Here is a 23,949-nt window from a genome sequence, read left to right on the forward strand (position 1 = left end):
TTGAGTACAGTGAATAGTGTTGAGTACATGTTTAAGAAAGCAGTTTGAAATTATTTGAGCTTTGTAACATGATGTGAAATCCTGCTGGAAGCAGCAATCAGAAGATGGGTACACTGATGGTCATAGATGGATGGACATGGCTGTGGGGTTTCATCAAGCCTAATTACACTTAATTATCGTATTATACCACCAGCAGCAGCATGAAGGATTAATAGAAGGCAGGACAGATCCATGCTTTCTTGCCTCAATCTCAGATCCTACCATCGGGATGCTGAGGCAGAAATCAAGACTCAACAGACCAGGCAACATTTTTCCAGTCCTCCGTTTGAATTGTGGTCTCAGATTCCTGTTATAAGCTGACAGGAGTGAAATACTCTGAAATACTCAGACCAACCATGCCACATTCAAAGTCTCTTTTCTTCTCAGTTCTAATGCTCAGTTTGCGCTTCAGCAGGTCATCTTGTCCATGTCTTTATGTCTAAATGCATGGAGTTGTTGCCATGACATTCGCTGATTAGATATTTGCAGTTGAACAGGCGTACCTAACAAACTAGGATGAGTGAGTTTTTGCCAGCATGAAAATCTTAGAAAAGTTTTGGAAGTTTTAATTCTCGCTCCTTTTGGTCTGCCCTCTCAGCAGCCACAGTTGTTTAAGTTCAGTGTTGTGCTTTAAATGATAAGGTGATGTTTGCCTCTTGAAGCTCACTGATGAGATGTAAAAGCAGCCTCCTGAGAGGACACTAAGCTGTACTCATTACACTGAGGTTAAGTGCCTTAGACAATAGTGGATTAGAGCAGCAAGGTCTGTGCTGTAATTGTCATGTTTCCTTTAAAAGCAGCAAAGGCAGTGGTGAGGTATTAGCTTGTGGTATGACATTACATCATGGGGCTCGCTTTCCTTGATAAGAGTCACTGCATTTAGATCTCATGAGACAATCTTACAGGGGAAAAATCCTGTTGAAGCAGCGAAATTTCTGCGTGTGGAGCTTTTTGTTGTATTGAGCCACGGGGTAGTGAGACTAAATTAACATAAATTTTTTTAAAAAAAAACGAAGAAAAGAAACGATAAAAAAAAAAAGAAATTAATTAGCTTAGAGGTGCAAAACTGGAAAGGTAGTGAAATAACCAATTTCATAAGAATCTGGATGAATCCCATTAATTAAACCTGTAGCTTTTATAAATCAGGGTTTTAGAGCATAATTAATCCAGTGATGAGAAGTCTTTCATTTTACACATAAAAGGCCATAACAGGGAAATTTACTCATTTTAGCCAAGTGCAAATGTTAGGTGTACACTGCCATCTTCTGGTTGCTTTGAGTAAAACACAAAACAAACAAACGTGACATCTGAACACACAAATAACAAGCAGCCTGCGAAAGATTGACTCCAGTCTGTGCGTGAAGTCGTACCAACTTCGAACTGGAGTTTTAAATAAAATGAAATCAGCAGTCAACAGTTTCTAGTGGGTTCATGTTTATTAATAATTCTCAGTAATAAAAAGAAACAATTAATTACTAACATGGCTTAAAAGTTCCACAAAGGAAAAAGTGTACAAAGTATTCTAAACATTAAGGAAACCTTCATTTTTCTTCAACTTAAATTAATGTTTTCAATTTGGCAGCTCACGCAGTAGAAGCTGACTGTAACAGCTTTTAATCCTCTGTAATTACAGCGTGTTGAACACGCTTTCGAAGGCTCATGAAAGTGCTCATTAACCATAAATTGAGCTATAATAGTGTATTGAAGTGAAAAGATGGGATTTTATGGAGAAGACGGCTAAAAAAACAAATGAGGAAGAGAAGAGGTTTTGTAAAAAGTATTTTTAGAGAAGAAAGTATAAGTGGGAGAAGAGTCAGTTTCTGAATATGTAATAACTTACAACTTTTTTTGTCTTTCCTTTTTCTCACGGACTGATACTATAAACTAACTTCTTGGAAAACAGTCACGCTCTGAAAGAAATCCACTGTGGTCACACAGCTGCTAAAAGACACACGAAAAAATGACTTTTCAAAATAAAAGCCAAGAGCTGTGTGTAAGTTCAAAAACAACCATGCCATGTTAAGGAAATGAAAATATAGCTTTAAGACTGATGACAATTTACCAAGGGATCCAATTTCTCCGATTCAGACCAAAATAGTGCTGACAGGCAGCCGTGCTCTGCTCTTCATCAAGAACCGAAGGAACCGAAGAACAATAGGACGTCTTAAAACAGGAACATGTGGGTGAAAGCTTTCCCATATAAAACGCTGACCGAGCACTCAACATGCCACGATCACTATCTAAAGTCATATATACAGCTGTTTAAAAACAACAAAAAAGAACAGATAACATGAAAATACTAAAAAAGAACATAAAGAAATAAAATATTCACTCAACACATCATACGCATACGTACTTCAAACAGAAAAGTTCATTTCGAAGAGCCGCTCATTACGAATCATGCGTACCCGAAAGGAAGACAGACATGATTTAGAGATGATGGGTAGGCATGAGGTGGAGCCGGTGGTGGGTGTCAACAGAGGGCTACTACGAGGAGTTGACGACAGAAGCCAAAACCTCCACCGCAGCAGCCATGCCCTGCATCCATCCTCCACCCACTGCACCAAAAATACCTTGAGATAGTAGCATGCGCCCTCCCATTTTCCTCTCATCTCCGTGCCTTGAAGTCAGAATAACTGGCTCTCAGCTAACTCAATATCACTAAAGTGCTCTCTTTCTCTCACCAGTTAACCCTGTAGCGCCAGGTGTACATTTGATACATGAGTTTTTGAGACTTCTACATCATCAATGCATTGCACTTTTTTTTAAAGCAACAGAACATTTTTAAACATAAAAAATGGCTGTGGCAAAGATGATACCAATTTAAATGCTTACACGCAAATTAATACTTCCTTTTATTTTAAAAAAATGTGTCTGAATTTTCAATTAAGACACAATAAATGAAGAATTTTCTGGCAGTTTTCTTATGACTTTACAGGGTTAAGCGCATCACTGAGGTCAGCCAAGGGGACACAAAAAAAAGAAAAAAGACGACGACATACAAATGAACACTTGCATAGTATCAAACGCCAGAAGCTTCCATCAAAAATAAAAACAAATAAAATGAGGAAAATTAAGTAACTTTTCAACTTACGGTCCACAAATATATCACACTTGAGAAGTGTGTGTGTGTTTGTGTACATGTGGGCGTGAGAAATCTGTACAGCTGTGCAGACATGAGAAACTCAAATGGTGGAGACAGCTGTCATTTGTCTGTCTGTGTGTGTGTGTGTGTGTGTGTGTGTGTGTGTGTGTGTGTGTGTGTGTGTGTGTGTGTGTAAGACTGGGCTGTGAGGAGAGAGAGAGGGAGAGTCCGTCCATCTGTGTGTGTGATGTGAAGCTGGCTCCAGCATCAGCTCAGTACTTCGGCACTTTGCTGTAATCTTCCCGGCCAACGTTCTTGCAGAGACACATGGAGAGGATCATCCCGAGGAGCTGGAGGAAAGAGGAGTTGTCGGCTTAGATATTGCATTTGAAACTGATGAGCAGAGTGTGCACTCAAACATGCAGGTGATAAAACCAAAGAATTTCTGTGTATTTACAACAGGCTACAATTATTGAACCACAGGCTTTGTTTTTTTCTCCAAGTCTGTCTTGAAACAATATTCACATACTTTAGTTATGTCCACTGCAGAGCTTCAACCGCACATGTCCATTTACGCTGGCATGAGAAACGTGTTTCCCCAAATTCTGCTTTAATGTAATGTACCCTTAACCCTAGTTTAGCTTCAAAAAAAGGGTATTTTTTAAAAATATTGTACACTGTCTTTTAATTTAAAATTTTTTAATCTGCTGTTCGATTTATTTTCTTTTTAAAATTTTGCATTGTGTCAGCACTTTGTGATTCCTGTCTGTGAGACGTTTTGGAAACACTACATATCCAGTCTTAGTTTGAAAACGACAGCACCGTGTTTTAGTCTAAAACGGCAGAAACTGAGACTACTGGAAACATTATTATATAGAAAAAGCAGGGACAGATACTACATAAATAAACACTGCTTGCTTTCTGTTCTGAGGACCTCAGGCCTCTCGCTTTTGAGCCATGATTCACAACCTCAGATGTCAGGATCGTACTTCAATACCTCCCAGTTTTTTTAACATAAAGAGCCAGATTCTAATTTCACCTTCAATTTTACTGCAAATTCTAAAGGTTCAAACACTCTCCTCTGTTATCCATTTATATATTATTCAAAAAAGGTAAGCTATATAAATACGTTTTTGGTTTTCCTAAAACTTTGGAGGTTTTGTTTTCTAAAGGCTTCTTCACTTTCCTTTTAGTGCCTCTGACATTCAGTTAAAGAGGAAGGAGAAGCTTTTCTTTTTAACCAAACTAGATTCTGCCTACAAAAGTTATGTACAGATGCTGGCCAGCTGTTTCACTCTGCTTCCAGCTAAGCTAACTGGCTGAAGCCAGAGGTGTGGTAATGAAGACCAAACTTTTAAAGGAACAGTACATGTGGCACCTGGGTGTAGGATTAAGCTGCTGTTGTCGGTGTAGTTACACATTCACCTAACAAAACAAGCAAAAGATCCATAAAGGAAAGACCTCGAGAGAAGGCACAGATCTTCAACTCGAACTCAAACCCACTTTGGTGACCTTTTGTGAATGAGGAAGGAGTTAAAAGTAGCCTATAGCAGTATATATGGAGGATTATAAAGTCTATCTACTACGATAATCTAAACACATATGTTTGCTTTCTGCCATCGTTGTAATGAACAAACATAATTTAATGCATTTATTTATCTTGTGTCTGCCTGACCTAACTTGAAACTGTATACCAGCTACGATCCAAGCAAACGCAGACATGGTGCAGTTAAAAACAAATATACTGGCAGCCTTAAGGCACTCTTGATAAAAATCAGAACAGGAAGAGGCGGATACTGTACCTCCACGACTGCCACGGCAGCACAGATCCCCAGAATAACTCCCAAGTTATCCTTTAGCCATGTTTCTATGGTGGTTTTACAGCCCTACAGGAGAGAACAAGAGAGGGGGGGGGGGGGGGGGACATGCAGAGAGATGAATGATTACAGGATCACAGCCGGACATGAACTGAGCCTTTTGAAAGCACAACTGTTAGCTCTGGGTTGAGCCTGTGAGGGGAAGAATAACAGGTTTAGCTTAGCCGAGGAAGGGAGCGACTGGGGAGTGTAAAGTTTCTCAAACACGCAGACCAAACAACAGAACGGTGGAGTTGTACTGCTGTTTGGATAAATCAGAGCAGTATGAACAATTTGCCTCGGCTGCCACCGATCACGGCGCTGATTGAGTTTAACCACAGTCGCACACTGAGCTGCCAGTCTTAGTCAAACAGTTCTGTAAAGATTAAAGGTGTGACGTCTGTGTCATCTCCCTAACCATGGCCTAGACTTAAAAACAAAACAAAAATCCAAACTGGTGGGTTTTCATTTTGAAACGTGTAACTTTTGCTCTGTTTATGTCTACTGTCCATTCTGCTCCACAGTTTTAGGACCCTTAAAACAGAGTTGTGTTTTAAGATCTCCACCCAGTCTTAGTCTGAAAGCTTCAGTAATCTGTTTGCTAAGACTACTGGAAAATTCAACTCCGACATCTACTTTACCTTAATGCTGATTGGGCCTTATCAGACACAAACATTAAGTGTTAAAAATCGTTAAATTCCCTAAAACAAAGAATCATAAATTAAAAATCATTCCTATGCTTACGTGCAGCTGCAAAGTACTTCAAATAAGTCTATACTTCTTGTAGTACACATCCAATCAGTAAGTAAGATACTTTTTAAATGCAGTGATAATAACTGTAGTAAAACTCTGATGACAGCAGATCATCTGCCTCCATTTCATCCCATCCCCAACATTCGCCTATGTCACAGCAACCGTCTACACGTCCTCCTTCACTACATCCATGAATCTTCTTTGTGGCCTTCCTCTTTTCCTTTGTCCAGTGTATCCACTAACCCTCCTCTGCACATGTCCAAACCATCTCAGCCCTGCCTCTCTAACGTATAAAGGCCGAATCAAACATGCAGATCATCAATTCCTTTTTATTTTTTTTATTTTTTTTATTTTAAATACTGTGATATTATTAATTTTACTACAGTATTTTGGGGCTGTCCCACTGCCTGGAGAAAACATTAAAGAAAATACCAAAAATAATAATAATAATAATAATAATAATAATAATAATAATAATAATAATTTGTATAAGCAGCAATATCATGGTATGGAAATAAAACAATTTCAGTCTAGGTTGTATAATTTAACAGTTGCTCGCCTAATTTTCAACTCTTAGCGCACAGACAGGAGGCTGCAGACTTTACATTGTGTTATTTACCGTTTCATAAACAGGTGGATCCGAGGACAAGGTTGAACACAGGCCTGCTAGCGCCTTATCCACTCCAGGCAAGGAATCATTACGACAGGAGCAGGAATACTGCACCTGGGTGCTGTTCTTGACCACAGGGTTCTCAGACCAGTTGCCCGGCCCAGTAAAACCACAGCATTTCATCTGGTAATATGGGAGAAAGTAAGGATGTGAGACAAGTTAGAAACACAAAAACCTCCACAGAGGATGGATTGAAAAGATTTTGCTGCATTTTATTTCTTTAAAAGAGACAAAAATGAATTGGAAATGAAACTGGATCCAAAATTAGCAAATCCCTTGGCTCTGTGAATGAGTACTTGTATTATGATATTTGAGAACAATGTATTCTTGGCTGCTGCTTTCAGAAAGACCAGGAGGAAAGAGGCTTGGCAAGAAAGAGGGAAAGGTGGAAGAAGAGAGGGAAGAAACTGGGTACAGGCTGATTAGTTTAATGAGTTAGTTCATCCAAAGTGCAAAGCATACACATATTTTCACGTATCCCTCAGATCAGTTTTATTTGTATAGTTCTGAAAAGGCTGTCTCCAGAAAACGGTGGATGTGATGGAACTTAGGGAGCCCACCGGATTGGATGAAAGTTAAGTTAGACGAAGGCTGCAGGTTACAGACCTACAACTATTCAGCACAATTAGTCTCCCCTAATGTATGGAAAGCTGCAATCACACCGTTAGCTGCTTGCATGATAATTGTTGATTGACTGAGTTACGCATTAAAAAGGATAGAAAAGCTGCTTATAATGTATTGTAATGTGATTCTTGAAGAATTATTTAGAGTAATCACGCCTGCCACCAAAACAATCCAAACTGAAATCTAAACAAATGTTTTGTTTTTTTTTGTTTTTTTTGGGGGGGGGGGTCGACAAGGCGTGGAAACACACTGAAGCGTCAACTCACCGTCCTCTGAATGTAGTCCAAGGGGTGCTCTGTGGTCCTGTTATTGGGGTAGGTGATGATCACAGTCTTAATAATGCTGTCCATCTCATATGCCAACTGGAATTGAATACGAGTATATTATTATCAGTGTCTAAGAATCAGAAAACGCACCATGGCTGTACGTAAATAAAAGTGCTTTTTATTTTAGGCATTAAAAAAAAAAAGGTTGAACACCAGCCAGAGAGGGGAAGTGAAACAGTGGTGATGAAGGAAAGCAAATAAACAAGCAACAACCCCCCACAAATCCCACAGATGATCGTTCTTTTCCAAATTTTAAATTTATGCTTCTTCGAGCACCGCCGCAGTCGGTTCTTCTATGTGACGTCTCTTGCTGGGCTCAAACATTGTTCAAATACAGCTTAGCAAGAGAACGACTCCGTGTTTATGTGTGTACGACCACAGAGCGGTGGCAGAGATGCAGCTTCTGAGGCTCTACAGCGAGAGCCTCACCCTATTCTGGGAATGGGCACCACCCTGCCCTGTGGTGAGCCTTAAACACAGGGAGGGTGTCTTGGGCTACAGATACGCAGATACACATGTACGTACACATACATGCATATAAATGCTGGAGGGCTGAAATAGCCACCACCTATCCTGAGCGCAGTGGTGAGGTTTATCAAGGGAAAGGCTTTTTATGTCTTGGAAAAGAAAGGCCATGTTTAGAGAACAAAACCGGTTTTAGATGTTTATGTGCTCCAACTTAACACTCCCTTTAGAACAACACAAAGGTGGTGCTATTACTGGTTTGACCTGTATAAGAAAGGTTTTAAGGGGGGAAAACATTAAAACATCAGGAGTTCAGAAAAACACATTTACAGCTACGCAACAGCTTTTTAAAATTTAATCCAATACGTTTTGAAAATCTTAAGCTGTTTTTTGGTGTTGTTTGTCATGGTTTTTATTTTAGCCAGCTTGTGTTTTAATTCAAGCCCCCCTGCCGAGCTAATAACATCTATCAAAGGATTAAACTTTGCCACAGTTTGGTTGCTGTTGTTTAAAACTTTTTTTTCACCCAGAAATGGGTGACATGATAGTTAATACGATGACAATTTCTGCCTCTGGGGTGAAAAGTACTAACGTATAGAAGATGAAGACAGACTTATTTCATATGATTAAAGCTTTAAAAACATCATTTAATGCGATTCTCCAGCACACTCGCTCCACATCACTAATATGATGACGAAAGCCTTCGATTACAGCAACCTACAAACTACTTCCGGTACTGTTATCACATGTCTCCTGTCCTCCTTCTTTATCTCACTTTTCACAATCCAATCACATGACACAAACTCAAACTGAAACTTTCCATTTGTTGAACTTTGGATTCCTTACAGGTTAATGTACACACAGCCAGCGAAAGCTGTGAAGGGGAAACAAGTACCCAGTGGGCCCAAACTGTACTAGTGGGTGGAGGAGTGGTAGGTGGTAGAATGCACGAGAAGCGGGGGAAACAGGTTAAATTAGGAAATATGGTAAAAATAAAAAAGGAAACAAATATAACACAAAAAGAAAGAAGATGTGAAAAAAAATATAGGGGAAGAGAGTAAAGCAGGATCAACTAAACTAGCTTCTTACCCGATCTCTCTGGAAGTAAATGAGAACTCCAGCAGTGATCTGGGCAACGAGGATGAGGAGGAGGCAGGTGAAGTACTGTGAGGGGACAAAGACGTATGTCAGTTTTACATAACCACTGATAAGAGATGAAAAACACCGATGCAAATCTTAAAGCAGATAAAATAATTATTTTTTTAACAGGAGTGAATGAAGTAAGAAAGCTTGTATTGGTGAACATATATCTGTAGTTCCCATCAGCTTTGCACAGTTTCACAGCAAGTTTCAGGTAATTATAGGCTGCTGGTTTAGTTTAGGTTTTTTAATTAGTAGCAGCAGGAAGACTTTCAACGAACACTAACATATCCAGCCACACGCAGCTGATAGATAGAAAATAGATTATTAAGTCCTGAATATCATGAAACTCGGTTATTTTTGGGCAGCCAAAACACCAAAACAAGTGTTGACACTTTTTCTGAATGAAAAAAAAAAACCCCTCTAAAAACAGATTCAGAAGAATTTAATGAGGCCAATCTCACGTTAAAGCTTATCTTCTCAGACATGGCTGCTTTGGTCCCGACAAGTTCCAGCATGAATGCTGTTTTTAGATCTTATTCCGTGCTCTATGATTAAACCACAGACCTCAAACTTGCACAGAGGTCAAACTTTAACTTGTCTTTTCAAATCAACCTGAAGTTTGTGTCAGACTCCACAGTTTCCAAGCCCTAAGGCAAGTGTGTGGGGAGAGGTGCGAGACCGAGGGCATACTGCACTTTAGTTTCCAACATGGTGCACAGTGAATTCATTCCCTGCGGTGAAACTGTCAACGTGGAGCTCTATTCGAACTTTCTGGGGCTTCTGAAGAAGAACATTCAGCAGAAGTGATGTGAATTATGGTGCATGTCAGCCAGCCATCTCCTGTCAGCTCAGAGCACACTCAAAACGCAGAAGTTTCTGGACCGCTCACCAGTTTTGCTTCCCTACATTTTCATCCTTTTCACGAAAATGACAATCAAGTTGCAGGTCCACTGTTATGACACACAGGAGGTGATCCAATGAATATTGCAGAGGCATAAATGTAAAGAGTCATAACAGGACTTCGACTAAGATAGCAGCCGTGCTGAAAACAGTGTAGGAGACGATTGTGAGATCAGCCAACGGTAAAGCTTATAATGTTTATAATCTGGACCTGTTCTCTTAACTTTTTTTATTGCATCTCATCCTCACACAGTTAATGTACTGAATAGATAGAAAGTAAACAAATTATCAACTCTAATAAATGGAAATTTATTCACATGTAACAAATAGAAACAAAACAGAATAAGAGAAAAACACTTTTTGGGCAGACACATCCAGCTTTTCCAGTCTTCCCTCAGTGTGTGTGTGTGTGTGTGTGTGTGTGTGTGTGTGTGTGTGTGTGTGTGTGTGTGTGTGTGTGTGTGTGTGTGTGTGTGTGTGTGTGTGAGAGAGAGAGAGAGAGAGAGAGAGAGAGAGAGAGAGAGAGAGAGAGAGAGAGAGAGAGAGAGAGAGAGAGAGAGAGAGAGAGAGAGAGAGAGAGAGAGAGAGAGAGAGAGAGAGAGAGAGAGGCTCTACTGCCAGCTGGTCACTGTCACTGGAAGAAGTAGGTCACAGCAGTTATTCAGTTAACCCCTTGCAGGTTTAACACTGTAGGTCACGCACCCATCCCCACTCTTGTTGTATCCCCTACATTTTACTGGCTTTATCCCCATCCCCCCCACCCCACCACCTGTAAATCCACACATGCTGTGATAGCCTGGCAGCACACATTTAGCAGAAATGCTGAAGGGTTTTAATGTCAGCAGGAATATACCACATGTTCTTAGCCTTGAGAGCTCAAGCAGGTAGGTGAATGTTTCATTAAATAAAATTAAGCTTCTGTGTGTTTAAAACGATAAGAGAATAAATATAAATAAGTAGGAAACAATACCTCGAACAGTATTTACTGTTTTAATTATGCACTCGATTGCAGATAGAGGCAAAAGAGATTAAAAAGAGTTTAAAGTCAGTGTAGCTTCTCACCAGACCCAGAAGACAACGGACTTCGTAGATGGATCCAATGCAGCCAAAGAAGCCCATGGCCATCGTCAGGGAACCCACTCCGATGAGGATGTATGAGGCCACTTTCACAGTATCTGATGATTCCTCTGGAGAAGATGGAAACAATCAGGGGCACAGAAAGAGATCAACATATAGAATTCCTGAGATCTAAAAGGGTGGCACAAACATGATTTTTATGGTGACAGGCCCCTGACTTCTGTTCTTTTTCTCCACTAACTGTAATACAAATGCAACTGTGTCTAGCAGGCCAAATGAGACAGACTTTTGCACCACATAAGTGGGGGCCTTTTTACTTCTGCAAACACATTTTTACACACACAGGTTACGGTTAGCCAAACCTCGTTCACCGAGCAAATTTTCTATGTTGAAATCATGCAAGCTTTTGTGTGAGAACACATTCTTTTCTCACACAAAAGGTTTTTCTCTCAGAGTAGACTGAGACAAGTCAGTGTGTGGCGAGATAAATTGATTTCCCTTTCTGGTATGTAGAGTGGGAGGGATTCTGCAGGAGGAGGGGGCCGGCACTGGGAAGGTTGGAGAGGAGATAAATTGGAGCCATTATGTGACTCTGTGTGTTATCTGCTTTGGAAGAGCTCCAAAGACTCCAAGCTCAATCCACGGATGAGGCTAGATTTTGAGCTCTGTCAAATGGCTCCATCTTATCAAGGATTCCTGGGCCAAGCAAACAAAACAGCAAATCAGATAACTCACTCGCGACAGTTTGGTAAAAGAGCTGACAGACAGAAAGGCTCTGACACCTCACCTCTAATATCTGTGAATATATTTCTGTGTTGCTTTTCTTTATATGTGCTCTGTCAGATGCACAGTCAATATTAATATCTCTGAAGATTGTTAAAATCAAGCTAAACTTTATTACTCTACTTTATGACTGCAAAGAAGGAACATTAGCTCTTCTTGAACTAGCACCATGTTACTTTGAAAACCTCCATGATACACTTTATCATCTGCACTTATCGGAACAGGATGCATCATTAAACAAAAATAAATAGAAAATCTTTATGGCTGCAGCACATTTTCATATCCTGTCTTAACTATAAATAATATTTTATAGCTCACGCAACTTGTCAGAACACTAAATGGAAGCCTTTACAGCATTTACAGTAATTTCTTGTTAGTACTGAAACACCTTTAAATATGTGATATAAACTTACCAAAACTATGAACAAGATGTGACTGAATGCATGTACACTGCTGATTCGACATGGGCTACCATAACAGTGTATGCTGTGGTGGTTTAAGAATACTTTCTGAAAGTGATGAGGTCACCGTGTATCGAGTGTTTATGAGGTAACATTAAAAGGGAGGCAGACAACCATGTTGTATGTTCTATATCCGGTATTCAGCTGGGGCATGTTATTTCTGTCTTTCTCATAACCGCACGCCCAACCCTCCCCTCACACACACACACAACCAACTAGTAGCTGCAAAAGCAACAGATGTCCACGGGTTTCAGTAATTAACCTGAGGGATTTAGGGACATGCATAAAAGTATACAGTAGGTACAGTTAGGAGCCGGAGCGAGAACATTTAGCAACACTAAATATATTAATGCATGTAAGAGATTTCTAAGGCTCTAGTTAGAGGTGCAACAAATCAACATTTACATAGTCAGACGAGAGAGAAAAGCAAAGAAAAAGTTACATGACACAGCAAGATATGTGCCGACATTTTGCTTCCTATATTGTCATCATTACATTTATTAGTGTAATTCAACGCACTGAAGGTTCACTTGAAGAGTATGCAGCTACAGTGGACCGCAAACATGTATTTTCCATGTAGATGGTAAACCGGTGTGCTATGATTATTAACTACAGAGTTTAAATTAGATGTTCTGTGTGTGGTTTTCATGCAGCCCGGTGTTTACGCAAACTAATAACATACACCCAGAAGTTTGAGGAACTGCAGTGCAACTCTAATGCAATAACATGGGTATTTGTAAGAAGCAACATTTTAGTTCACAAACAGAATTATACAATCATGTAGACATCCAAGCCTCTGTATGAAAAATGTCACCAAACAGAATTAAAGCTGTATATTTTAATTAGCCTGCATAGTATAAAATGCAGGCTAATTTCAGTTAACGGAAATGTTTCAACACACTTAGTTTTAGATTGTTAACATAACTCACTACAAAAACCTTGGCAGCAGCTAACTGAAAAACACAATCGGGGTACTGAGTCTGCTTAGTTCTTCTTTCCATCTTTTCATCACACATTTAGAAAAAGGAAGCCTTTTTAAATAAAAAACAAAACAACAGTTTCCTTGTACTCCTAAGACCAGTTGCAGGTGTTTCAAAGGTTGCAGCAGCAGAACAGAAACTGTTCTTTACAAGCTTCCTGCATCTGTGTGCTTCTGGAGTAATACCAAAAACATAGCATCCTCCTGCAGTCAGCATGTATTAGCCTGGTTACTGTGCTATTCTGTCATCTACTCTGGCAAGTTTCTATGTAGGTCTCTGTTAGATATTCTAAAATAGTTACTTCAGTGGTTTCCATGGAACTTTCCATTTAAAGAAGGAAAACTCATGGTGCCCTTCAAGACGGCTGGCGAGGGAGAGCAGGAGTTAGGATTGTTTGGTGCTGCAGGTCCTTCTGTAAACATGACCGAAGCCACACACTGAGCTTCCATACAGATGGCGAAAAGTCATACTTGACTATACGCACAGGTTTAAAAATTAAACACAGGCAGATCAAGTTTTTTTTCCTTTACTTTGCTGAATTCTGAGTTGAAAGAGTCCAAAGAAAATCTTTTTCCAGCATGTTCTCTTTTTCTCTCCCTGTGCCTCTGTAAAAGTTTCAGAATTAATATGAAGCACATTTCCAAACAGTGCTTTGGCGCGCTCTCCGTCTCACATACCTCTTCTCCCTGACTCCCAGGCTGACTTGTCTAAATAATATGCACGCTGTATTTTAGCAAACGCCAGCAAGATAAACTGAAGGCATCATGTTACAGTAAACTATTAACATCAGTGCTCTGATATAGGCGAGTATATAGTGAGGGGAAGATGTCTTTTTTAACTTAAAAAGAGGGGGGGCAGGGGCGCCTGAAACCACAACATCCTCATAGTTTCCCTGCCTGAAGTCACTGGGACAGCTGCAAAGGCCTTTGCTAATATAACTCATAAAGAATGGAAACTAAAAACACAAAGATCCTGTTTATAGGCAGACCAAGCTTCTGAGGGGAATGCACAAGAGTCAATAAACAGAGCTGGCTGGAGCTTTTGTTCTTCTGCACAACCACTCATCAGAGGTTGAGTTAAATGGAACATTAGACCCTGCTTTGGCAAACACGACATATGCAGATCTCCTATAGGAAAGAGGTATCAGAGTCACGTAGAAGAAAGTGCTGCATCTGACTTCCAACATGTACCAAGTTGCCAGACAATAAAAAGAAGGAATTTCTCTTTACAAACTGAGAAAAAAACTTGACTGCTGCTCTTGGAAATGCTCCACTTGGGATGAATACACTGAAAGCATTTATAAAAGAGATTTATGGCAACTAAGAGTTTCCATCCGTGGTTCTCTGCTTTTTCAGGCAAATCTGGACATGGGCTTCATTATGCTTTCTCCAGTCTTCTTCACAGTAGTTGGAGACGTTTCTATCTTTAAGAAAGCTGATAACTGCAATAATAACGTATTTCTTACTATGCAGTGTCTACAAGTAGATATGTGAGAACATCTGTACAAGTGGGAAATGTTATCTAGCACCTCTGCCATCTGTAGGACTAAGAAAACGGGCAAGTTCAAAGTGTGGAAAGTGGAGGAGGGGGATACAACTGCCATTTTCCACCCTAAGATGAAACCTTTTAAGATGCCCTAGTAATCAAGAGCCCGTCATCCCCCCTGAGTAACCCACTTCTCACAGATGTGCCTGTCAGTGTGTGTCTGTATCTCTACAGGGTGCACAGGAAGTCATCAACATTCATATGTGAGTCACACTTTTAGTAAGGTGTGAGCAGACCCTCGTGACCTTTTAGGAATGCGCCTCAGGGGATAAAATCTGCATTAGTTGTAGAGAGGAGGTACTTACGTAGGACAGCAATGAAGCTCTTGTTATCAAGCAGAACCCACAGTCCAAAGCCCAGGATAAGGGCTCCAAACACCTGTGGAGGTGACAGAGAAAAATCAGGCACAATATGTGCTCTAATGTCTTACACACGGTTTGTAGTTGGTTTGTTTTTTTCTTTTTTGCTCTCTTGGTCTGTCACATGTGGGATACATCTGATTGCATCTTGTCCCTTGTGTTTCTGTCTGCCTTTCTCTTTCTCTCATAACAACATTTGGAAAGAAACAGGATGTTGAGGCAGTCATTCCACAGGCTTTTCTCACAATTAACATCAGTATTCATAACAGAACTGGAAACTGGAACATAGTGTAATTGGTTCCTTAAAGCCTCCAAAAATTATCAGATTTACTTTATATACCCTTGTAATGAGGCTATGAAGCTGAGACTATCAATGTAATTAAGCGGGGCCTTGTTTGGAAATTGTGGGGCACTGTAGAGGGGGCAAAATTCTCAAATAAGAGGCTCTGTTGATTCCCCAGCTATCCACTTGTATCGTTGCCCCTCCCCAACCTCCCAGCAGTAATTAAAGCCTTCGTTAAGAGCCGTTCATTTAGAGAGACTCTTGTGCTCCCGGCAGCCATCATTAGCCCTCCACTTCCTGGCTTCCCCTAACCTCCCCTAGACTAATCTGTCCACATGGACAAACACTGACACAGACACACACGCTTCCTATTAGACACCAGTGGCGCATTCACATCAAAAGGTCTGCATCAGGTTTACAGCCACAGACCCACTAGAAAGGTCTGGACATCCTCGCAGAGTCAGTTTTAGGAGTCTGGGGTTGTATGAACCTCTGGACTTTATGTTGTGACCAGCCCAAGCGACTAGGAAACAAACAGAAACCATCTGTTGTAATTTAGACCTGACCGAACTTCATATCTCCTATCACAGAGAGAGTCACAGCGACATTTCCCTGTGTATCTCTACCATCCCCTGGCAGCATCTGACAGTTATTCAAATATAACCCTGAAAGACATCATGCAACTCTAAGTGCGTCATAAGTGTAGGATGCAGCATACTCGTCTGTCTAGCTTAGCTAAACAAAACTGCTGACAAGGTGAAAGTTGGGTTACTCTAACAGTGTGTGCAATGCATGTGCAGATACTTACAAAGAAGAGGAGGTTGAAGAGAAATAGAAAGTATTTGGTGACTGCAACGCATCCTTTCCCCATGGCTGTGTTCCTGGGAGACAAAAGAGAATTTATTGGCTATTAACGTCAGAGAGTTATATCACAGTAAAGCGTGGGCAAGACATTAAAAAAAAAAAAAGAGAGAGAGAGATCACAAACCGACTCAAGATGAAGAAAAGACACAACAAGGAAAGTTAGCTTTGAGTCAAGGACGTCGAGAAATCTGCACAGCTGGATTCCTGATTAAACACAGCTTCAAATCTTCAAAGCAGCGTCAGCCTAGTTCATTTTTAAACAGTCACATTTCTCCAGGCTTAAATAGCTCAACCGACCAACTTATTCCCTCTTTTGTGCGACAACTGCTGCCCTGTTGTTGGAAAATATCGTGTTTTCACAGTAACACTTGTTAATGAATGCAGTTGCGTTCTTGACAAACAAGAAGAACCACCCTGGTTGGAAAGAGCAGCAGGAGGACCACCACAAAGTGACGAGTGGTGAAGTCACGACGGCTATGTGGAGAGGATGACGGCTCGTGTGGTTACGTGTACTACTATCTCAAATCGAGAGAGACTAGACCAACCTACCAACTGCTATAACACAACACGGAAACAACGAGTTTGGTTAGCAACAGTTTTTTTGCAGTGAATTTTATGAAGGAGCCTATATGGTATAAAACTACAACCAATAAACACACGACCGAACACTGCTGTGATCACATCCTCGAGGAAAGGCCTTCACTGTCTGATATTCTTGGTTTTAGAATAGAATATCATCAGCTGCACTGTTTTACAGTAGTTTACCTCATGCTCACATGCAGCCTGTTTGGGTTTCATACATACACAGAGTGCACTTGGTGACTTTTCTCAAAGTAATTTTTTCCCTTTAAAAAAAAAAAAAAAGAAAGAAAAGAAAAAAAAAGTAGGCCAGGCCAGCACCACACACTCGGTACACTTCATGAAGCCTCCCTGGTAACATGATTCAGCCTGAGCAGAACCAGTCCAACGACAATATTCACCACAGCTTTCTCATACTAAGGAAAAACAGGAAATATAACCAGCTATTGTGGTTATTCGAGGAGTCTGAAATACAACATGGAGGCACTTGTATATCTCATGACAAGCTCTCTCTTCCTGTGTCACTTATTTCATCTAAACCTTCTTCCAGTATCTGTAACAAGTAATCATGTATTTAGTTCTTTTTTCTTTTGCCTATGTTAACCAACAGTTCAAATTAACAATATGTATCTTGGAAATCCACTCAAATGACTTGCAAATGAAGACTATTTACTTTGCTGACATCTCTTAATCACATCTCGTTTCCTCTTCACTTGATAAGAAGTCTGTCTACAGATTATGCCTAAAGGAAGCTGCCGTGTTTTTCCAGACACTGTGTATGTCAAAGAAGAGAACATGAAAATTAATTATAGCCTAAAGATAATATGAAAAATAGGTTCTGCTCAACAATACTCGTTGTTAGTTAAACTTAGCCGGGTCAGATCTATGATACGTGTCACTGCCTCGCTCTCTCCTCCTCCCCCATTTCCTGTCTATCTCCTTCACTGTACAAATAAAGCCAAAAGCTACAAAACAGACTTAAAAAAAAAAAAAAAAAACCCAGCAAAAAACAACCAAACCCCAAAGCTTTGATGCTGTTCAGTGTAGTTCAAACTGGTTTTACCATCAAATTTCATTTGAACTGCTGGTAACTATCACATGAGTGAGTTACTTAGACTACACAAACATAAACACAGACAAACAAATACTTCAGATTGCTTTCTGAAGAATACTTTCAGATTCAACATGCTTTCGTGGTTTTAAGTTGTTTGTCAGATACAGTCTGTAGAGCAGCTCTATCAAAAGCCTTTCAATATTATTACTTATTAAATGTAGCATAAAAATACTGATAGAAATACCAACACAATTTCATATTTACAAAGCTACACACAATGCAAAGCCCAAACCACACAGCAGATACCCTTGCAAAGTAGATAATCCTTAAAGGAGATTGTTGGTCTTTATGTCTAGATGGTGAGCAGCAGCGGGGATTAAAAAAGGCTTAGTTATGACAACCATTGTTTGCTGACTGAGCCCCCAGTCCATCTTAAAACAGTTCCCAACAATGCCTCAATGCTACTTATTATATTTCTGAAACAACAAACATAAATAAGATAACGTGCTAGCCTCATTTATTACGAGGCAGTAACTGAGGTTATACTCTTTTGGGAGTATAGCTTTCATAGAAGCTCGCACACTGACAAGATCAAGTTGAAAATGCATTTAGAGAATTCTTATTGCGTAGCTTACACAGTCAAAGCCAATCACAGTTAACTTCCTGGAAGCATGTGAAAATAAAGGCTCGGCAGTGGAATGGGAAGTGGAGCTAAACAGCCACCCAGGAGTGGGATTTTAACCATTCATTACAAGTAGAAAATATATATATGCTGCTGCTGATGTCAAAAGGCAGTTTACTTGAAAGGTTATTTTTCATCTCTCCAATTTGAACTAAGTGAAGGCTCAGCTTGGTGTAAAAACAATGTGCAGGATAGAAAAAAGAAAAATTCCCCTGAATAAAACCGCGACAGAATTACCTGAACTTCCCGGCCCCGTGATCTCACACATTTTTTCCCCCCTCTTTACATCCATCTCCCTCCCTGTGGTTTGGCGTAAGGTGCGAACACCTACTAACAGTATTTTGGGTGCAATAAAAGGTTAAAAGCATTACGCTGAAATAAGTGTTTGTACAAAGGGTCAGTTCACAAGCATGGGTTACAGAGACGAGACAGCACGAATGGCAGATGGCAGCAACTGTGTCTGAAATGGACCCAGCATTGATCAGCTATGGTCGTGTTGAACACAAAACGTCAGGCAGTGTGCCAAGCTCCCTCTACTACCTCCTCCTAACATGGGTCATATTCCCATTTAATATGACCCACTTACGCATCTGTGAGGCCACAGTGTTGGAACGAATGAACCAGACACCATCCTGGTACTACTAAAGCTCTCAATATCGTGCCAGAATCCTGCTTTAACATTTCAAAAACTGTTGATCACCATGCACGAACAGGTTGTAGGTTGTTTACTGCTGCATTTCAGTGACAAAAGAAAACATCTTCAAAATGCATGCATTCCTAGAAACAGCCCCTGGAGTAAAATCCGCCTCTGCGGTCTGCTGGTCAGAGAATCAGGGCTGCTAGTATTGATAGCTTTCGTCAACATGTTATTTTTTATGTCTATGAAAGTTTTTAATTCGCCTGAGTCATGGGGTGTCGGTAATATAGACGATGTTTTATCAGTTCAGTTGCTTTATTAGTTGATACACCTCAGTGGGTTTTCAGGGATGGAGGGGATTTCCCATTTTGCATCTATGTAATGACAAGCTGTATGGCAAAAGAAATCAGTAAACTCCCCATCTGTGGTTGGGTGCCTGGTACCTACCCACGTAAATGAAAATGATGACACATCTGTGGCAACAAGACTAAACACAGATTTGGTCTACAGTCACTATATCATGTAATTGACAATGTTTTTATCCACCCATCCAACCATATCAAGTCACATCATTGCCAATAAATCAGAGAGATTTGTTCCCATTTCTCGGTTTCTAAGAACAGCCAAGGGGTTGAGGTTATCAGATGTGTGATCACAGAATTACGTCTTTGTTTTCTGGGGTGGGGTTCTACTGTTTCTGGTTTTCTATTCAAAGCTGAGTGTGAAGTGGTGTGGGTGAGATGTGCACCTCTAATTGTGATGTCATGGTTTTTGGCCGGAAAAGTGGTCAAATCCCTGCTCCGGTTTGAAAGTAAGCTCCTCTACTTGAGGTAGCAACTTTTAAGTATTTATACAAGTGGTGAAACAGTGGAGTCCAGCATTGTCAAATAAATGTCGATATACTGGTCAAGATTCCTACAATCTACGGGCTGTGAGCTATGAGAGAAAGGACAAAATCATAGATACAAGCAGTAGAAAGGACTTAAAGTGTCTGAGCTCCCCCTTAGAAATAGCGTGATGACTCCAGTCACTCGGGAGAGGACAGAGTATGACCAACGTTCCTCTACATCAGAAAAGACAAAAGGGGGGGGGGTTCGGACATCTGACTAGGATGCCTCCTTGTCCCATCCTAGTCAAGGTGTTTGAGAGATTTTCTAGGGCAGATACAGGACATTAGCAGAGATGTCGTCTCTCAGCTGGCTTAGGAACACCAAGAAGAGCTGAAGACAGTGAGGATGGACAGGAAGAGCTATATTTACACTGCTGTCCTCATGCCTCATGACACGGACCCTTACAGGTCATAGAAAATGGATGGATGGAATTTTGTGAGATGACAGATTTCAAATTTCCACTTATGTGACATTTAAACTGTCAGAAACCAAAAAAAAAAAAAATCCCCCACTATTCAGTAGAAAAGATGAGGCATTTATGGCAACGAGACAATCATTTTGTGTATAAACGAAACAAAACAGAGTAGCAAAAAACCCCACCAAACTCTAAATTCAATGATACATAACAGCAGCCGAATGAAAAATAATGAATGGGAAGAAAGGAATCTAATTTTAACAGAATTAAATATCAAAGTTTAATACCAGCAGAAATTCTTTTGACATCCTTAGACCAAGAAGAGTCAAAGAAAAAAAAACAAGAACAAAAACAAAACTGTAATTACTAATCTACTAACACAATGATTTGTGGTGCAACAGCAGTGGGAGAGGGTTTTTTTTTTTTTTAGAGAGACTTCTGTCTGGGAGGTATTTTGCCAGAAAGTTCTCTTTTCTAATACATCATTTTTTAGTTTTCATTGCTAGTTTGGTCCACTTTTTAGAAAGCCCTGCTGGCATATATTCTTAGTTGCTGATGACCTTTACAGCGAGTCATCAATACCTGTTATGGTGCTTCCAAAATTTGATTTTATTCTGTATAGGCTCTATAGGTCCAACAAAACCACTGAGTAACTCGATTACGTCAATCTACAACTGTTCTCCAAACCCTGAAGTACAGTTTAACAAATTTAACAATTTGTCCAATCACAAATACTTCCAGAATAAGCAAACAATCAAAATAGTCCCTTACTCTACTCTACATTAAACTTTAGAGAGAGGCGTTTGAGCCCAGGCAGGCACTGAGAATTCATTTGCCTACTCAGACTTCAACTTCTTCTTGTACACCACAAAATTGCTTAAAGGCATACCACAAATGCAGAAAGACTGCAAGACTGTATTAACTGGATGTTACCTAGAATTTCAGTAGCTTACTCATTGCTTCCACTTCAAACTATCTCAGCTTACAATTAGGGCTGTTGCACTGAGAGAAATAAAACAGTTACTAGGCCCCTAACATGTGGAAGGACCACCCAAACCCTGGAATTACAGCACCATTTTTTGGATGTGTTTTTTTTTTTTTTCCCCCCCCCAGTGCTCCCACAGAGCCTCCACGGTGAAAAGTGCAAAAGGTTTAGGCCACTCCTGCTGGAGAATGGCCAAAAATATTTCTGGTTCTTCTTGTTCTTCTTGTTCCATAGACAAGTATCAGAGCACTTAACTAGCTGGATAAATGAAGAGAAATGTATAAAATTCGAAAAACAGCCCCATCTTCTCAGATTACAGACAATATCAGACACAGACTCAATAAGTGGGTAATTAAAAGTTATTTTATATCCACCACGAATACTGGCTACTGTGTAAATAATACGTTTTAGTGTCAGTGCGTCACCTGTTTTGTTTTTGTTTTTTTTACTTTGAATATTCAGACCACAAGTTTATTGGGATTTATTAAGATCAACATGGGAGAAGATTTTGATAGGAATTGTTGGAAACTAATTTACTTTAATTACAATTCATTTTATTTAGGGATTTATTTTCTGTAATCTTTCTGTGTATGTGCCAGATGTAGAAGGCTTCCACCTGTATGTTTTGTGCTCACAGTATAACAAAGACGTGAAAACTTTGAACTCTTTTACCCTGAAGCTTCACACTGTAATTACTGCATTAAGGGGATGAACTGTGCTCAAATTTCATATTTAAAAAGACTTTGATGCTGATAATCTTGATAACTAATAACCACTTCACATCAGTTATTATAATTTTCTGATTAGTATGTGTTTTATGTGCACTTTGCTTTCAATTCAGTTTAGTTTCAGTTTAATTCTTGTTTTTTGGCAATTTGTTTACTTTTCGTTTCAATACTAGCTTTTCTCAATTTTTAAACTGTATTAATGGAAAATGTCAGAGGCAGGATTTAGCCACTACTGATCTATTAATATTTAGGGGTGGCTGTAGTTCAGAATGTAGAGCAGGTCATCTACTAATTGGAAGACTGGTGGTTCGATCTCTGGCTGCTCCAGTCTGCATGCCAAATATCCTTAGGCAAGATACTAACCCAAAGCTGATCCCCTTTTTAAATGCAGTTGAGCCTCAATAAACACATCTATCAATGTCTTTGCCAAATTTAAATAAAAACTAAACTAAACTAAAAATATTTTCCCTGTAATTCTATTTTAGTTCATTTTTGTTTTGTGTTATATTTCAGTTAACTAAAACTAGATGTGAAAATATATTTGAGTGAACTATAATAGCTTTACTTCACATGCTTTCACGTGTTTATTATACCGATCTGGCATGTGAGACCACATACGTTTGGGTCCCAGATTTCATAGGTACGTCACTGGTCTTAAACGCTTTAAACTTTGCATTACGTTGCCTCATGTAAAAAAAAAAAGAAAAAAAAAAGGGGGGAGTTGTTTTATTAGTTTTTTTTTTTTCATTTGCTCAAGTGTAAAGTCTAAAAAAATAATCACAAAATACCAATCATAACAATTATCCACACTCAGCCATTTTTTCAGTGTCCAGGAAGGTCGAAATAATGTAATTACACCATGTCGAAAGCAGAACCTTGAACATCTGTTTTAACGTTTGCCCAACAAACACGTACAGCTCTCACACAACATATTAAAGTCAATACACCAGCATTAAACGTGTACAAACGACAAAAAGCGAGGACTTGAATCTGGCTGAAAAAGTATTTTTACATCTGAATGACTCCTGGGACTGAAACTCTGGCTCTGCCTGACACTGAACACAGCATCTCGTGTCTTTCACGGCTAGCTGACCGTCCACTGACCAGCTCCTCAAATTTCCCCGACAAAATTAACTACTCACTCTATTAACAAGTTTCCAGCAACTTTAACAGAAAATAAACGGCCCATAAAGACCGTTGTAAACTAAACAAAAGGTCTCCAAACAAAGTACAAAAAAAGGGGGCATTCCAACGGCGTGTTTTCACAAGCTAGCGCGGGTAACTCTGGGGTTATTACTAGCTAGATACACAAAAACATCGCAAACACTTACTTTGCGTCTCTGGAGGTGCTCAGAGCTGACAGAGGAGTCTACCGTTGAAACAGAGTCTGGTCTCGGAGTGTGAGAGAAACAAATGATGGTGTCTGTCTGACTGGTTTGTGTGTGGTTTATGTGCGTGAGGGGGCAAATTCGTTACACCCACATTTTTAACCCTCTCCTGCCTTCCTGGTGCAACACAACTGCAGGTGTGTTTTTTAGTTCTTTTATTACAATTTCACAACCTCAACCTTGTGAGTTTTTCCTTTTGTGGGTGTCTCATTTACACAACGGGCACATTGTTTTCTTTTCTTCATCAGGAGAAAACAAAAAAACAACAAAAAAACCCAAAAACCAAACCGCATTCAACTTCCTGTCAGACATTGCATTTGCGCAGTTTACAACGGCATCTAAGAAAACAGTGTAACACCTGTAACACCTTAGCAATCA

General features: G+C 39.8%; 1 protein-coding gene across 1 annotated transcript; it reads right to left on the bottom strand.

Moving 5' to 3' along the window:
• Window positions 1-1,468: 1,468 nt before the first annotated feature.
• Window positions 1,469-23,651, bottom strand: cd82b (CD82 molecule b). Its single transcript, XM_085359343.1, has 9 exons — window positions 23,515-23,651; window positions 16,158-16,230; window positions 15,013-15,085; window positions 10,924-11,048; window positions 8,908-8,982; window positions 7,294-7,389; window positions 6,353-6,526; window positions 4,927-5,010; window positions 1,469-3,474 (listed from the first exon to the last, which is right to left on the bottom strand). Exons 2-9 carry the CDS (start codon window positions 16,218-16,220, stop codon window positions 3,397-3,399), a joined length of 768 nt encoding a protein of 255 aa, XP_085215469.1. The 5' UTR covers window positions 16,221-16,230; window positions 23,515-23,651; the 3' UTR covers window positions 1,469-3,396.
• Window positions 23,652-23,949: the final 298 nt, after the last annotated feature.

This window comes from Diplotaxodon limnothrissa, linkage group LG7 (genome assembly GCF_057381915.1).
Source record: "Diplotaxodon limnothrissa isolate DT_005_m linkage group LG7, D_limnothrissa_male_GT1.1, whole genome shotgun sequence".
Lineage (NCBI taxonomy): Eukaryota > Metazoa > Chordata > Actinopteri > Cichliformes > Cichlidae > Diplotaxodon > Diplotaxodon limnothrissa.